Below are 18,881 nucleotides of genomic sequence, written 5' to 3' on the forward strand. Positions count from 1 at the left end.
TTCTCTCACTCTTTCTTCCGGTTTCTGTTGTACCTGCATTTCAAAGGGCCAGCCTTGTCACACTGTGTCACGTTGAATATCCCCGAGAACTACGTTAAGGGTACACGTGTCTGTGGAGTGCTCAGCCACTTGCACGTTAATTTCACGAGCAGGCCGTTCCATTGATCAGATCAACTGGAACCCTCGACGTCTTAAGTGATGGGGTGCCAACAAATATATATATATATGTGTGTGTGTGTGTGTGTGTGTGTGTGAGTGAGTGAAGGCACATGATCTAGTGGTCAGGGTGCTGCACTCACAATTTCATGATAGTGGTTTTGATTCCCAGGCCAGCAGTGTATTGTGTTCTAGAGCAAACCACTTTATTCCACATTGCTCCAGTTCACTCAGCTATAAACAAGTAACATTGTGATAGACTGGTATTCTGTTTAGAAGTATGTTGGTATGGCATCATTTGGAAATTGCAACAATGTGAGGAAGCACATTGTGACCAGTGGGGTTCTTTGATTATTACACCCACCTCTATCCCTTTTAACCATCTCCCTTCATATTCTTGTGAAATTTTCCCGTGTCTGCTCACCCAGTCCTTTATTTTCCCTCACTGCACTTTGAGGGTATGTCCTGGTACATATCCACCACCACTATCTCTTCCACCCTCTCCATCCCTATCTTTCTCTGTAAGCCCATTTCTTCCTTCTTGTATCTCTTCTACAAGCAAGACACCTATCTCTATCCCTCCATTCACTAGCATAACTGAGGGGAGGGGGAGTAGTGGTCGTCCGTCCTCGGTGGTAAACGGAAGGGCCATCCCAAGTGGCACACTCTATATAGCTATGCTAGTGCCTCTATTACTCTTTAACCTCTCATCAACAAGCATAAAACCACCTCCCTCAATACTACTTCCCCTAGGTGAGAGGAGTGTCTTGCCTTGCAAGGTATTTGGTAGCTCCACCAGTGCTGGTGCCACAAACAAAGCATCCAACCATGCCAAAACAAATAACAGAACTTACCAGCTCTAGTCAAACCGTCCAACCCACGTAAGCATGGAGAACGGATGTTAACCCTTTAGCATTTAAACTGGCCAAAATATTCTACCTGTTTTGGGTTCAAACAGACTAAATCTGGCCTCTTACACCTACCCTACAAAGTCATTCTAGAAATAAAGTCACATTATCAAAGATAACTCATGAATAATTCTAAACAATGTAAATAAATAAGCATTACATTTGACAGAGTAATCTGAATGCTAAAGGATTAAGCGATAATGGTGATGATGATGATATTTGTTCCTCCATGGAAGCCCTAATTTTATACATTTAAAAGAACGCTACTAGCCTCCAAGATTTTCTAGTGCTAAACTTTATAATATTCTCTTGTAGTTTCTGAAGGCAGTCATAAACTGATGAAACTAAAATAGTTTTTAGCAACTGACATAGATGAGTGGCTGCCAAGCACCACATATCTTCCACTCCATCAGCCAAGCCTAACAGACAATGACCTATCAAGAACATTTCAGTTTCAAGTATTTGTACACCTTAAATAGTTCTCTACCAAATTATCAATCATCAGATGACTTATGTAAGAAACTTAATTCAACAAACTAGTTTGAAAGATAAATACAGATATTAACAATGCAAACCACATCATATTTTCAATACAAACCCATCACTCTCATTTATACACACACAAGGGTATGTAGAAGTACTTTCAGTCTTGCTTTAAAACAAGTTTGGGATTATAAACCAAAGGGAGAATACAGATGGAGCAACTGAAGGATTTCAACTTGGTTCTAGTTAGTGTTTGGGACTGCAAAGTTAGACCTAATTTTTTATAGAGATTATATGAAATCATATCCTATACAGGTTGTTATTGAATTTTCATTGATGCACATATATGCATGTATATGTAAATACACATACATGGATATAATTGGGCACCAGACAGCCTGCTAGCCAGCCAAAAGGTTATTGGTTCATATCCTGCACCTGTGGCCAGCTCTCTAGATAGCCCAGATTAGATAGCTGAAAGTATGGCTCATAGAGCAAGATCAATTCCTTGTTGTAGGCAGGAGCAATACACTGAGAAACTGTTTGTGAGTTTCTGTAGTGCTTTCTTTAACTCCACATGAGGTTGTGACCAGCAGAGAAGTTAAACCTCGCAGGTCCTATCTGAGGGCCACCCACTAATGGTATCTCTGATCATGAAATCTCAAGTAACATGATAATCTTACAACAGATTAATCAACTGAAGAAAGAATGTAAAAGAGATGACTATCATACATTTATACAAATGCTCAAATACAAATCTTTACACACACAAACAGGCACACATTTCAACATTTATGCACATACAAATATCTATATACATATATTTAGGCAAACTTCACTATATTACTGTTTTTTTTATTTTAAATGCTAAATAAATTGCTTTTCCTTTGACTAACTGCGTCAAAACAAAAAACCACTTCATTAAAAGCTACATTTCATATATGGCGCTACTGTCTGTAAAAGAAAGTTCTTTTATTTCCCTTTACAGTTCTCCGCTATATAAATTTGACTTTCATAAATTAATTATATTTGAACAAGCTGTTTGCTTTTATTATTTTTTTTATTTATTATTTTTATTTATTTTCTCTTTGGCTTGATTAAAGATTCTTACTAACAAGCAGAAAGTATAGTATTAAATATAAATACTGAATTATTTTTCCTACAGTCATAATAAATATTAAGAAAAATGAAAGATAAAAATAAAACACATTAATTTAATTGCATTTCTGACAATCAAAAAACAAAAAACAAAAAAACAAAAACAAAAACAAAACAAATGTAATTCACGTAACCAACCAGGTCAAGTCATTAAAGAGTCTGGTAACTGAGTATTCTATAAGATTTACTAATATTCATTTGCAAACAACAGAGGAAAGATTTTGGTACTGCTGAAAAGTGGTACACAATACATGTGCAACTAAGTAATGCAAATGCAATGCATATTTTCAACATTAAATTATGCAGCATATGAGAAAAATATATAAAACAAAGAAAAAAAAAAATGCCTAGAATATAGAAATGAAACCTTGCTCCCCACAACAGAGTTACTTGTGTGAATACACTCAATCATAAACTCAATATTTATTTACTGTGAAAAGAGCACAAATAAAGCTTACCAGTTCCATCCTCATCAAAACAAGCAAATGCATTCTTTATCACATCCTCGGGATCTGTTCCATTTAATTTATCTCCAAACATGGTAAGAAACAGAGTGAAATTGATGGGGCCCGTAGCATCATTTACCATATCATTCAGATAATTATCATCAGGGTCTTTGCCTGTAAGAAGGAAAAAGAAAAAAAAAATTACTATAATACAAGAGGGAATGTTTACAGAGTGAGAGTTCACCCAATACACTCTTTAAAGTGGTTGGATTTAGGAAGGGCGTCCAGCCATAGAAACAGGGCCAAAACAGACAATAACACTTGATACAGTCCTTTTGCTCACCAACTCCTGTCAAACTGTTCAACCCATGCTAGCATGGAAAATGGATATGAAATGATGATGATGAAGAATTTATTTCAGATTTTCACGAAAAGGTTTTTAAGGAGAACAAGATGGGTGCTAAAGGCAAAAAATTTATTGAATCAATCAGTACATAATTTGGTACCTATCTTACTGATCTTGGCAGTATGCTAAAGACATTACAAGAATATTAGCATTTTTCAGTACACTATAATACATCAGAAGATTGATGACTGAAGCATTACCAGACTACTATACCTAATTCAATACATCATTGTTCTTAGTTCAAATCTAGCCAGATACCCTCTACCTTATGTTGCAATACAATTGACAAATACTAGTAATAACCTAATGTGAAATAATTTATTTGCAAAAGTCCCTTATAAAACAGTACAACTACTTTCACAGAAACCATATTTCTCTTTGAAAGGGAAAATAAGATATTTATCATCAGAAACATTTTGAAAAGTTCTTTGAATGTGACTTCAAAAGCAAAAACATATTGTCAAAAAAGACACTTCTTGACTGATGTGAGTAACAATTTTGGTTGACTGGAATTCTCAAGATCACTATAAAAAATATTTCCAGCTATTGACTGTTACAAATGACTAACTTATTAGACAGCAGATCTAAAGGCCAAAATATTTTATATGAACCCTGGCACTGTACTATGTTCTGTTACAAAGACATTTATTCATCTTGCTTCACATCCAAAACTAAAGTACCAAGTCAGAGGTAATTAGGCTAAATACCACATATTATAATGGTCATGTCAGCTAAAACAACTATAATGTGAAACTGATGTGTTTCAAACTAAGTGACGTATCTGTTACATTATCTACAAGAAAGAGCAACCAAATTTCTCTCAAATTACATGCTACAGCCTTAAAAAAGAAGTAAACAGCAGATAATGTAGTCCTAAGTAAACAATGTTGGACAGACATAGTGAGACCCCGCATAATGAGGATGTTGGTCTGTTCAATCAAGACATTCCTGGGCATCAGTAACAACTTAGATCTTTCATAATAATCATGAAAAGTTTCAATCTATAGGTACTTCTTTCATTGATGGATAGAGGAAATATATAGAAGCTTTGTTAATGTGAGAAAGTTGGCAGCTTATTCAATAAGTTGGTTAACCATAAAGTCCTTAAAGCATTCTTCAAACAGGATAATGTGGTTGACCATGATACTTAAAAATTGAACTAGCTATCAAGAGCAATGACCTAGTTACTCAGAGCAAGGAATATTTTGTAAGTAAGTTCACTAATGTAAATATGCCTTGATCTAAAGATAAAATTTGAAACCATGCAATCAATCATAACATTGCAATTATGTCAACTATTTCCAATGGAATGTCTACTTTGTGCCATCAACAAATGTTGGTATTCCAACAACAAAAACTATTGACATTCAGCTCTAATAAATGGGTCATAAGACAACAACTGCATGTTTGAAGCGGCTATGGGTTTATCTCCCTGCATCAGTTCTTAGCTGCAAAGAAGGTACTGTATTTTTACTTTCAAAACAACATGGACCACAAGAAAGGCTTAGTTTGCTTTGTCTTTCAGAACATTTCAACAGAATTACAAAATAGCATAAAGTGTTAAATCAATAGTGCCACAGAATAAATAAAGAAGACTGCTATCAAATAACACTGTTTTCATGGCTGAAGACATCAATAGTTACAAGACAGCATTATCACGTGGACAAAGAAAGAAAAAAGGCTGCAGATGGGCAGAATCATTTGAGCATCAAACACAAAGCAGTGTAGAAGTTTTTTGGTTTTCTTCACTCTGAGCTCAAATCCCAATAAAGTCAACTTTACTTCTCATTTCTCAGGTGCTGAGAAAATATAGCACTTGCTAAATACTGGGATTGATGTAATCAATTAATCACTTCCCTTGACAACTACTGGGCCCATGCCAAAATTAGAAAATTATTATGTTGGGCAATATCTTTTGTAGCCACCAGGGTCCCAAAGAGAGTGATGTATGTGTGTATATGTAGAGGGAGAAAGATATACACACATGCATTATATAAAAAAAGAGAAGGAAAGGCAAAACTAACTTCAGTGTGAGCAATGAAGCATGAAACTAACTCTCAACCAGAAGATATATTCTCTTGGGTTAATCAATAACAATAACTTCTCACTGAAAACACTACTTGAGATTGAACATCTAGGGCACGCTTCTACGATTTGAGGAGGATTGCTGGGAAACCATTAGGACCAGCAGTTGAGATTGCATCCACCTCATTTATGGCTAGTAGTATATCTTCTTCGCTAATGTTGATGTAATCCATTGTAACTACCTCGCTGGTTATGGATGAGGCAGCAAAGATTTATATATATATATACATGTATATATATACATGTATATATATATATATATATATATAGCAGGCCTGCCAGACTGGCGCCTGTGCCGGTGGCATGCAAAAAGCACCCACTACACTCTCGGAGTGGTTGGCGTAAGGAAGGCCATTCATCTGTAGAAACATTGCCAGATCAGACTGGAGCCTGGTGCAGCTGCTGGTTCTCCAGACCTCAGTCAAACCATCCAACCCATGCCAGCATGGAAAACAGATGTTAAACGATGATGATGATAATCACCTGCAAAATTTTCAGATTCTGATATAAAACATGATTGCACCAAGATTTAATATAATTTTATTATGCAAGTCCTTGCCTTTTTGTAGTTATTACTTGCAAAATATCTGGAAAATGCAAATGCTGAATGGGATAACCTAAGAAAATAAATACCACTGCACAAAACTAGCATCTGTTTCAGTGAAAAATATTCTTTTTTGTTTTGGCAAAACAGAGGAAGGGTTGGGGGCAGCCATTTGTAAAATGCTCTTCTGTAAAAGGGGGTACTGAGCTACCAAAAGGTTGAGGACTAGTGCTCTATACCAACACATCCTCTACACCACAACTCACATTTTAAACAACTACCATGCAATAATGTAACAGAACTCATACTGTAAATACTCTGCATAGTCATGACCTGACATTATAATCTGGCTCATAATACATACTCTACACAATTACCGCCTGAACACTAAAGGACATAACACAACACACATGAAACACAAGCATCACCCAACAAAACAATAAGGTACTGTAATAACACCAGAAATACTACACGGAGTTCTGAGTTCAAATTCCGCCGAGGTTGACTTTGCCTTTCATCCTTTCGGGGTTGATAAATTAAGTACCAGTTATGCACTGGGGATCGATGTAATCGACTTAATCCCTTTGTCTGTCCTTGTTTGTCCCCTCTATGTTTAGCCCCTTGTGAGCAATAAAGAAATAAGAAATACTCCATGTGCCACATGCCACACACACATACACTCACAGAGCAAAGCAAAACTGATATAGAATACAAAATACACTTCTACAGTCCCAAAAGACAATGCTGCAAGTACATGAAAAATACAGAGGTGCATGAGATAGTGAAATAAAGCCTCACATGAAACCATTGAAAACAGGATGATGATACTATTATTTTCTAACACATGCACAAGATCACAGGTTTTGGTTGAGGAGAATAGTCAAGTACATCAACTCCAGAACATATTTTGTCACTCCTGGAAGAGAGCATGAAAGGCAAAGTAGACCTTAGTGAAATTAAATTCAGAACTAAATAAAGTAAAACATTTTTCCCTTGGTTCCCCTGAGACTGTTAGTCAATTGTCATAATTTCTAAACACTGGTACACCAAACAAGTTTGAAGAAGGAAGAGTGTAGTTAATTAAATTGACTTTATTTATCAAAAATATGAAGAAGGAAGAAAAGGAAAGGTAACTCCTATTGGTAGTTATTTTAAATTTTAACAATTCCCAAAAGATGAGCAAGACAGTGAATCTTTGTGGTGATCAAATGCAAGAACTGGGACATAAAGATGATTTTGTATGCAATTTCTCAGTCATAAATTATTCCAGACAAGATAACTTAGCTACTGCAACAATGAACAAGTTTGAAATGTAACTTTTAAACTCTTTTTGCATGATTATTTTTAGTCTGTTGTAGTGAAATCAGGCTAAAAGAACCAACAAAAACAAACTACTACATTGTGGAGCAACAACAATAAATAAACAGCAGCTAATCTAATTTCAAGTAGAATAGATATAAATTACCAGAATAACAGTAGATAATTATTTTTTCAGTTTATTCTGGCCTACTAAAAAATGACTGGCCATAGTATTGGACAAATGCCTTGCAGTTTTTGTTCTGACTTTTTACAGTTTTAATTAAAATCCAGGCAAGGTCACCATTGCCTTTCATCTCACTGCAGTCAATAAAAGAGAGCATCAGCCAAGCTCTGGAGTTAGTGTAACCTTACGTCCTTCCATGAAGTTTCAAATCTTGTGGCTATGTTGAAGAGGGATTTGAATTCAGAAGGTAAAAGACCCAAAAGAAATACCACAAGGCATTTTGTTTGACACTCTAAAAATACTGCCAAGGCTAGAAATTTGTGAAAGAAAGGTTAGACAAGTTAAATTGATTCCATTACTTGAATTGTACTTAATTTTACTAATAGTGAAAGGAGGAAAGGCAAATATAATAATAATCCTTTCTACTATATATTACACAAGGCTAGCAATTTTGCGGGAAGAGATGAGCCAATTACATTGACCCCAGTTCTCAACTGGTACTTATTTTATCGACCCCGAAAGAGATGAAAGACAAAGTCAACCATGGCAGAAATTGAACTCAGACTGTAAAGATGGACAAGATGCTGCTAATCCTTTTGCTCGGTGTGCTAAAGATTCTGCAGCTCACAGCTTGGTTTCTGATTCAGGTACATGGTCAGTAATTTTTTAGGGAAGTGGGTGAGTAGATACCTGACTTTATTTTATTATCCTCAAAAGGATGAAAGGTAAAGCTGATTTAAGTGGGGTTTGAATTCAGAGTGTAAAGAGTTGGGAAAAATGTGGCAAAGTTTTTTTTTCTGAAACTCAGCCAAAAACCATGCAATGTTTCAATGGGCATTGTGAAATATCCTGCCTATACATAATTTGAATTTCTTTCAATGTAATAGGCTTCATGGAATTTGGTTCGTGATTGCAGATGTTACAAAAGCTGGACATTTATAGGAATCTGCCTGTGTTCGTATTTCAGAGTTATCTACTGCCAAATCTATTCTTTCTGAATTAAGAAGCAATGAATCACTTCTAGTTAAATCTACCCAATATGATACATCTGCTTCTTCATCTCTCATCATCACTATTGTCATATTGTACATCAGATCCATGGTAAGTAGCTTGCTTACCAACCACATGGTTCGGGTTCATTCCCACTGCATGGCACCTTGGGCAAATATCTTCTACTATAGCCTCGGGCCGACCAAAGCCTTGTGAGTGGATTTGGTAGATGGAAACTGAAAGAAGACTGTCGTATATATGTATGTGTGTCTGTGTTTGTTCCCCCAACAACGCTTGACAACCGATGGTATTGTGTTTACGTCCCTGTAACATAGCGGTTCGGCAACATGGACCGATAGAATAAGTACTAGGCTTACAAAGAATAAGTCCTGGGGTCGATTTGCTCGACTAAAGGCGGTGCTCCAGCATGGTCGCAGTCAAATGACTGAAACAAGTAAAAGAGTAATCTTCCAGCCTTACAAATTTCTTCACAAACTCATTTTAACCACAAGGCATTGATTTTCAGATATTCAGTCTGAGTATCAAAGCTACTGGAGTTTACATGCTAGAGAGGGTTTTGTCAAATTAAAATAATCTAAAAAAAAGTGTAGGTTTTCATACATATATGCATAGAACACAATACCTTGCCATTTAAACAACCAAACAGTAAAGTACCACCACAACCACCTGCTTTACTTTCCTCTTATGATCCACATCATTACTTTAAAACCCCACTCTACTAACTAGTTCTTCAACACACCAGCCAATGTGACAGTCCTCCTCCTCTCTCTACCTTCCACTCTACGAGCTAAATACTACCTTCTATATAACTCTGTGCCCCAGTTTACTCTTCTACTCTTCCAACACACAAGCAGTCACAATTGTTGCATAAAAAAACTGTCCAAATAAAAACTAATTTTGCAATGTTAACCAGTTGTTTACTCTCCCCCGAATCTATTCACTCACTGGTTCTCTTCTTTTCTTCCCTGTCCTTAAATATTTCAGAAGGGAAAGAGGGGAGATTAGGCGAGAACATGTTCTAGGACAGTTACATACCCTTTACAGGCCATCTTTTTTTTATTGTTTAATTTAGGTGGAAGTGAGGAAGCAGAATGAAAAGGGGATTCAAAGAGAAACTTAGGATCATGAATGATGGTGGGAAAGTGGAGTGAGGTGGCTAATTCAAAGTGAGAATGTAAGAAGAGGTAAGTGAGAGTGAGGGAAGAAGGTTAAAAAAAGGAGCAAAGAGAACCACAATAGACAAATAATAAGAGGCACTTAACACAAAACCAGAAACATGACAATAAACACAATATTAGAGACACAACAACATTACAGACTGAGCACAACACTAAAGAGAACACTATATATAGATACAACACAACACTTAAGACATAACATTGTAGACACAACATAATTCTAGTTAAGACATTACTCAACTATGAACATAGCATAACAACAGAAATAGAACTCTGTAGCAGGACACTAGCCGTATAATACTAATTAACATCAATTTCAATGTGAGAAGTGATGAGATAAGAATGGAGTATTTGTGGCTTACAAACTGGTTGTTAATGTATCAGTTACATGAGTAAGTTACCTAGAGTGAAGCCAAAGAGATCGACATACAAACACACATACAGATGAACAGAATGAAACAAATATTGATAGTCACACACACAATCATACTAATAATAATAATCATTGGTTGCTTGGTAATGCAACATTATATAGATATACTCTCCCTCCTTCTTCCACTATCTACTATTATTACAAGACACCTCATTTCCTCTACTACTATTACTAAACCTCTCAGAATACAATTACAACTAATAATTTATCACCTCTACCTTCATCTCCTACTATTACAACTTCTCTAACCTTTCCTCCTCAATTTCCTTCTCATTCTACAACTTTCCTCCTATCCCAACAATCTCCAAAATTTACTTTTTCATTGCTAGTGTGTAAAAGCCTTTATTTTCACAATAGAGTGTTACCTATCATATGACAAGTAATGTTGGGAATATACATTGTTCCAGGGTAGATAATATCAGGTAATTTTACATAGGTACACTAATTGATTTTTCTGTCTGTTAGTTACATGAAATTGATCATTTTGTAAACAAAGTAATATACTGTCCTTGAGAATAATAGAATCAGAACATTATAGTATTATTGTAATTGATAAATTAAACAGTATTATCACTATTGATAAGATATATTTATTGCAAATATAGAAATGAGAAATTTGTCTTGTTTAATTTATTTTAGTTCAATAAATATTGTTCAATTATTTTGTGGAAGAACCTTGAAATTTGAAGAAGAATATTGAAATTTGGTGTTTATACATGAATAATCATTTTTTTTTCATTTTCATTTTATCTAGTTTCAGCTCGTGAGCTGTGGCCATGCTGGGGCACTGCCATTGTTCATGTAAAACAACAAAATACCTGATGCAAGGAGCTTGCTAATAGAGGGGCCATGAAATACAAAACAATGGTTATCTCAACAAAGCTGGTGGTTGGTACAACTGAAGCATGCTACATTGGTATGATAGAAGGGAAATTCAAAATAAGATTTTACAATTATCTTTCAGAAACCTGGATAAATGGAATGCAACAAAACTCTCAAGTTATATCTAGTCTTTAAAATAAAATGCTTTAAATTATATCATCTGGAAGATTGTTGAAAGTTCAAGATCAAGGACTTATAAAAATAGTAGCAACATATGTGACCTATGCACTAAAAGAAAAGGATGATCTTAATTCAATGAAATCAGAGATTTACTTAAAAGCTAAGTTGGAAGCATTTAGAAAATGTAATCACACAGATAAATTAATCTCATGTATCTGAATGTAGCCACCTTGATTTAGATATTGTGTTTATGAGCCTGCAAAGAGGTAAATGCATGTATGCATAGTTTTTGGAAATGAACACAACCCCTGATACTACATCTGTCTGTCCAAGCCAGACGATAAACACATATTGCTGCTATTATGTTAAGCTGTTGTATGTTCAACTTTGGCCAAATGTGTTTTTTCAGTATCTAATTTTGCTTGCAATAGCTGGATCTTTTGATCAAACTATCATATCTCCAGCTGCTAAGATATGAAAATTGTCAAAGTGTAGTACAATGGTTTAGCATTTTCCAAAAGTGTAGTAAGTCCCACATATGACAGGTTTGAAAAAATATTTCTGACTGAAATTATCATACATGTATGGTGTTATGATTTTATGCACCCAACAAAATATTATTGTTAATCTGAATCCATTGCTAATGTAAAAAGAAATGGAATGGTGAAACTACTTTTACGTTTTCTGAAAAAGCAATGTTTTGGACTTACGACACTTTTGCATAATAGCAACAATATTCTTTCTTTTCCTTTTTACTTCTTCATCTTATCATTGCACTGGAATTATATTTTAATCCTCATCTTATTTTCTTATTCAATCTTTCTTAATTGCTACCGTTGGAACTTAACAACTCCACATCATAAAGGACACAATACTTTTACTTAATTCATCACTTACTTCCCTATAATCAGAAATTGTAAACGATCTTAATTTTTCCCAGGATGTATTGAATGCTCTAAATGGAAGTAGATAGGAACTCCTCTTAATTCTCAATGACATATTACTTGGTTGATGTTGTCCGGATATCCACAAATTATCTAGATGTCTGAAGACATCTGTTTTAATATTTTAAGATGGAACTTGTCAAAACCAAATAGATGCCAATATATAATTTAATTCATGCATCAATTATATTATGTACTCTTCACTCTTTGACATAAAAACAGCCAAACATAAATTGAAGGATCAGACAGACAGATTGATGAAGGCTGCTAAGCTGAAACATTCAAGTTGCTATCAACCTTTTCCTTGTAAAAATAACACACAGATACACATGCACTCTCTTTTCTAAAATTTTCATTGATCTCTGAGGCAGATGTGTTTTAAATTAAAAAAAGCATAAAAAAAACAAAAGAGCTTACAATAACATAACACAGTCTAACACTACAAAATATAATACCAGTTCTTGTGGAAACAAAAACACAAAATAGTTCTATTTCCATTCAAATTACAAAATGTTGATATGTTTAGAAATGTTAAAGGGTAGAAAATGCGATAGAACAAACATTTTAATGACAGAAAAAAAAAAAAAAAAATTAACTGTGGTACAAAACACTTTCCTACACAAACATCTGTGCTCTACATTCCAATGTAGAAGCCTGGGACTAGGTGACCATCCCCTACAAGTGTACTTCAGATTCCTACTCAGACTTTTCACCCTCCATCATCTATAACTCATTTCTGCTCTTCAGGGTAACTACAGCTTTTATTGGAAAGGCTATTTCTACTGCCCTATCTCTTCTCAATCAAAACTGAAGAGTTTGTGTAAGGAGAAAGGGCAGATGCTATTATATGGTGCACTATTTTGGACAATACTTGATAATGATTAATTTTGATTTATAGGTTAATATCATAAACTCTGCCATTAAAAAAAAAGATATAAAAAATATGAATAAAAAATTCCAAAACAAAGGCATCTTCTTTCCTTCAAAATAAAAGCATTAAATTTGCTGGACCAAATTGCATGTATAACATGTAATATGAATTCAAATAATTTTTTAACTTAAAAAAAAAAAAGATTGTTTGGCTTTTCCTGAACCATTTCATAACTATTTAGCCATTTTTTAAAACCAGGTTTATAACCAAAATACACCAGGTTTCGATTATTTTCCAAAATATTCATGATTTTCAATAGAGTAACTGTATTGTGTTTTTCATTTAGTATATATTAAATTATTGTATGAAATATAACTTCACAGAATGTTCTTACATAGAACTAATTTGGACCATTTCCCTACTGAAATCTCATTATCTGATTTTTAATTTGAATATGCACATTTGAATTGAGACAGTTTCAAGTGGGTTACTAATATGGAAGGGATCAGAGGTGTGTTGGGCAGGTTTACTATCAACATGATTAATGGGATAGAAGAAAACAAATCAGATAATGTCAGATTCATTCATGCCTCTCTCAAGGACATTACTAATTTGAATGAAGTGAAATGTCTCTAAGACAGACACTCTAAACTGTGTCACAGACATGGCTTGTCAAGAGTACTTGCAAGAGCAGTGTAGTATTTGCTATTTCACCCTGTTATGACCATGTTTCTAATGAGTTTCCATGTGTTTGAATTCATTTTGAAAATAATAAAAAAATCTGAAGGATCTTTCATTATTAAACTGGTGTTCTAAACACAACTTGACAAAAATGACTTGGATAAAATTATCATAGAACATTTAAATTTAAATGAGAACACTTTGAAGCATGCAAATTTCTATCAAAGAATCAGAGACAGTCTCAGATGAGTTGGTATCATAATGGCTAAAAGCTGACAATTTGTTTTAAACAGTCACCGCCAAAAACATTTAAAGGAGATAAAATGAATGAAGACAAATTGAAGAACATTTGAACTTAGAAACAAGTTACTGGTATTAGTAACAGTAAAACATCATCAAATTTGGCGTACTTGGTTGTCCATAGAACCATTTTTGAAAACATATTAAGATTAATAAAGTATATTAAAAAATGTAAGTAAAGAAAATTAAAGGTACCTATTTTTATCACATCTATTTAGGAAGTAGGAAGTTCTGTAGGCGTGGCTGCTTATTTTACTTCACTTAGTCTCATTCCAATCTGACAGTTCAGTTTTCAGCAAAACCTGCCCCCTCCACCAGACTTTTCTTTTTTTGTGATAAACATCAGAATCATACAATTGTAGGACATGAAGCCTAACAGAGTGAAACAAAATTTACACAATCTAAGACACTTGTGACTCTGTTATGGCTAGGTTCGGGTTGTTCAGTGGTTGGGGAGACTTTCTCACCCGCTACTAAAACATTTCACATTAATACCACTGTGATGTTGAACATGACATATGTATAAAGAAACAAGTAATACTCTTACCACACCACATAGCCTTTCTCTTCCTGCCCCACTTTTTTTAAAAACCATTTCACATGATTGTATGAAAGTCACAGCTTGTGAGAAAGGGTTAAGAGTTCAATATCAATTATAGTCCTAACTACTGATAGTCTACATCACCTAGCAGAAAATAAGAACTATAAGGAGGCATATTTCACTACTATATTATAGCTATGCCACTAACTTACCAGAGACAAAGCCAGCAATGCACTATGTCACTCTTCTAGTTAGTTGCTTGACTAGATCAATGTCATTGTCATCATTTAACATCTGGAAAGCAGATGTTAAATGATGACATAGGTTAGATGGCTTGATTGGAACTGGTAAGCTGCACCAGGTTCCAGTCTGATTTGGCATGGTTTCTACAGTTGGATATCCTTCCTAACGCCAACCAATCCAAGAGTGTAATGGGTGCATTTTACAGGCCACTGGCATCAGTGCCAGTCACATGATACCGGCATTGGCCATGACTATGATTTCACTTGGCTTGATGAGTCTTCTCAAGGAATGTAGAGAACAAATTTCTTTTAGCAAACTTCCATAAGTGTTTTGCCCAGAAACTCAATGAAATGCCAGCAATAAGTTTGAACTCACAACTTGTGAACAGACAATCTATACACCCTATCCACCTAAGCCAACTCACCTCACAACACAACTGTATTAAATGTAATACTAAAAGAAACTTTGTTTATTTGATTAATAGTTATCTAGGAAAGTTGCATAATTATGTTAATAAGAAACAATAGCACTTCAGCTGACCTGAGATCCACAGAGTGCATATGTGGCCAGGGAACCATCTGAATTTTATAAACTTGGCATTATAAAGTTTTTGAGTCACTGACAGCTTGTCCTTTGTAGTCACAACATATTCTTTTATTCTTTCATTTGTTTCAGTCATTTGACTGTGGCCATGCTAGAGCACTGCCTTTTAGTCAAACAAATCAACCACAGGACTTATTTTTTGTAAGCCTAGTACATATTTTATCAGTCGCTTTTACAGGGATGTAAACATACCAACATCGGTTATCAAGCAATGATGGGGGGAACAAACACAGACACACAAACATATAGATATATATATATACACGACAGGCTTTTTTCAGTTTCCGTCTACCAAATCTACTCACAAGGCTTTGGTCAGCCCGAGGCTATAGCAGCAGACACTTGCCCAAGGTGCCAAGCAGCGGGACTGAATCTGGAACCATGTGGTTGGTAAGCAAGCCATTTACCACAGAGCCATATATGTTTGAAGTTAGTGTTTGTTTTTAAAAATTAATTTCAAAGCTACAAGTCATATTCACTGTAAAAATGACTTGATATAGGAGCAGAGTCTAAATATTTTATTAGACGGAAATACAATGTGACTGTGACATCGAAGTTTTGCCGGAAACAGCTCTGTTTACCAAGCCATTGCCAGTGAAATCTGAGTCACACTTATCCCTCTATTTCTCTCTAATGAAATACATGTGTATGTTTGTCTATATCTATCTACACACACACACACACACACACACACACACAAATATTTTCTTAAATGTCAGTTGGCATTTCCCCTTTAAATCTTAATATAAAGAGGACATTAGTTATAGGATGATATAATACATTAGCAATAAGACCCACCGTGACTGCAGACTCAGTGTCTTGTTACTATATCCTACTATGCAGACAGATACAGACCTAAAATGAACCAATACGGGAGCCTCTATTCTACCTTGTAACCTGCTAGAAAAAGTAGCTACATCTCTCTGAAACTTTGTCCTGACATTTAAATATGTGGAAGGCACATAGGATAAAATAGTCTTTGGTACCCTCTATCAGAAGAAAACAGCATAGGATAGGATAAGTCATAGCTAGATTGCCTTTATTCAAATTTATTTGCCATCAGACCTAAACAACAGTTATATAATTTATCTAGTCATACAGTAATGACAGCGATTAATTTTTCTTTATACTATGCACACAGTAACTTATGATAACTATTCTAACACAGTTTAAATGTTTTGTCCCATTATACAACAGCAAAATTGTTTTTCCCCACTTCCCCAACGCCATCTCATATTTAAAAAAAACAAACTGAAAATTAAGCAACAATAACCTTGAAAAAGAATGATTCACACAAAAGAGAGATAATGGGAGCCTACACTTAAAATAGTTAAATGTAACACACATTGCTATGAGTGTCACAGAACTAGTTTTATAACTTGTTTGGACAAATTATAATTCATTAGTTTAGTTTAAAATTTTATGTGCTACTTCAATAACACTTGTTTGTATAAATTTTTTTTTTTTTTTAAAAAGGAACCGGTATTTTACAATACTTCTATTTCATCACTGTCTGTCTTCTAGTGTTTCTTTTTCTTTTTGTATATTTTGCTCTATTCTACATAAACTCACTGAAGATATTTCATTGAAAGAGAAGATAACAAAAAAATATATAAAAATGAGCAGCAAAATTAACCTCATATCTGAGACAACCACATCATCATTAACTTTCTCACCTTGCAGTACTTGTGTGCCAACAAAGAAACTTTTACATGTCTCTTCAACCTGCTACTTATAACAGTTATATTTCCTTAAAACAGTTCATTTTCACATACTTGGGTACAATACAATCTGTCTCCATTTTCCTTCATGTTAATGTTTTAATGAAATATGGCGTAGAGCAATTTTTAACTTATCCTGTTCCATCAAGTAAACTAGATTAGAGTTATGTATCTTGATCAGGGGCATAAAGCAATGACAACTGTAAGATCTGAATTTAGCATGTTGCCAAGTGCCCAGCACCTTAACTGTCACCACTCAGTAGTCTAGTAATATATATCTTCGGTATATTTAATAGCATAAAGGATTCCACAATTATGCTTGTATAGAAAATGTTGAGGTATTATCTATTTTTATAGCTAGATCCAGCTACCTCACTTTAATTATACCCCAGCAAAGTGAAGATAGGCTCCCATTGATCCAGGTAAACTAAAGCAAGCGGGGGAGTATGTCCACTACTATGGGCAGAAGCCAGACTGACTGAGGCACAGTATTACAGATGAAATAAGGCAAACAATATGATCAGGTTTATTGCACTGAGAAAAATTCTTCTTCCCTATCTGGTAGGTTTTGTTCTGATGGGATATTTAATACTGTCACAATCCAGTCACAGCACGTCAGTACATTCAGGACCTGCTTTTGAAATTCCCCAAATCCTCCCTCACAAATCTAAAAGTATCAAATTTCATGCCTTTTTCTTTAAAAAAAAAATACAAAAAGTATATATATCAATTCACTCTCCTTAAAACTCTTTACATATGCATGTGTGTGTGCATGACTATTCACATTCCATACCTCTGCTTGTCATTATCAAAATGAAATGGTGACATGTTTATATTCCTTGTTAACATTATGCTCTGTGCCATTGAAGATCAATGAAATATAAAAAACCCATACTTGAAAAATAGTTAAAGGTTGGTGACAGGGAGGGCAACCAGCTGTAAAATGCTGCCTCAAGTAAGCCACTGCTCAGTTCATGCTAGCATAGAGACACTAACATTAAAGAAACAAGTGAACAAACTACATATTTCTTCTACTTCTTGTTGGAAATTCATTTAAAGTATTTTCTCAACTGTGATGGAATCTTTGTTAATGTAGAAAGGTTGCTATCAATTTCATTATGAAATTTTATCATGCAACAGTAGTAGCAGAGGTGAGCACAAGTCAGTGAAGTGGGAGCCTCTATATGGTCATTTGATATGATAGAAATACTAGAAAAGCAGCTAAGTCACACACTACTCATCATCATTTAACGTCTGTGTTTCATGCTAGTATGGGTGGGACAGTACCATAAGAGCCGGCCATGCTGAAGCTTGCACCAGACTTTTATGACTATTTTGGCAGGATTTTTACAACTGGATGACCTTCCTAACACCAACCACTCAGTAGAGTGGAATTAGTGCTTTTTATGCGGCACCAGCACAGGCGAGGTCAGTTTTGGCAAGGTGTTTACAGTTGGATGCCCTTCTGAACACCAACCACTTTACAGTGTGACCTAGGTGCTTTTAAGTGGCACCTGCACTGATGGGGTCATGAGGATACTTGGCCGGAGAGAGATAGGTTAGGAATAAAGACAGAACCAGGTGTGCTGCTGCAAAGAAAATAAATGGTTGGAGAGAGAGAGAGAGAGAGAAAGAGAGAGAGAGAGAGAGAGAGGGAGAGAGAGAGAGAGAGAGAGAGAGAGAG

At 35.0% G+C, this 18,881-nt stretch overlaps 1 protein-coding gene across 1 annotated transcript in view; it reads right to left on the minus strand.

The window, feature by feature from the left end:
- Positions 1–18,881, minus strand: part of LOC106880565 (myosin regulatory light polypeptide 9) — an 81,086-nt gene that overhangs the window by 27,063 nt on the left and 35,142 nt on the right. The window contains exon 3 of the mRNA XM_014930560.2: positions 3,164–3,325. Coding sequence (XP_014786046.1) covers positions 3,164–3,325 — 162 coding nt within the window. The remainder of the gene's footprint in view (positions 1–3,163; positions 3,326–18,881) is intronic.

Source organism: Octopus bimaculoides, chromosome 8, assembly GCF_001194135.2.
Source record: "Octopus bimaculoides isolate UCB-OBI-ISO-001 chromosome 8, ASM119413v2, whole genome shotgun sequence".
Classification (NCBI taxonomy): domain Eukaryota; kingdom Metazoa; phylum Mollusca; class Cephalopoda; order Octopoda; family Octopodidae; genus Octopus; species Octopus bimaculoides.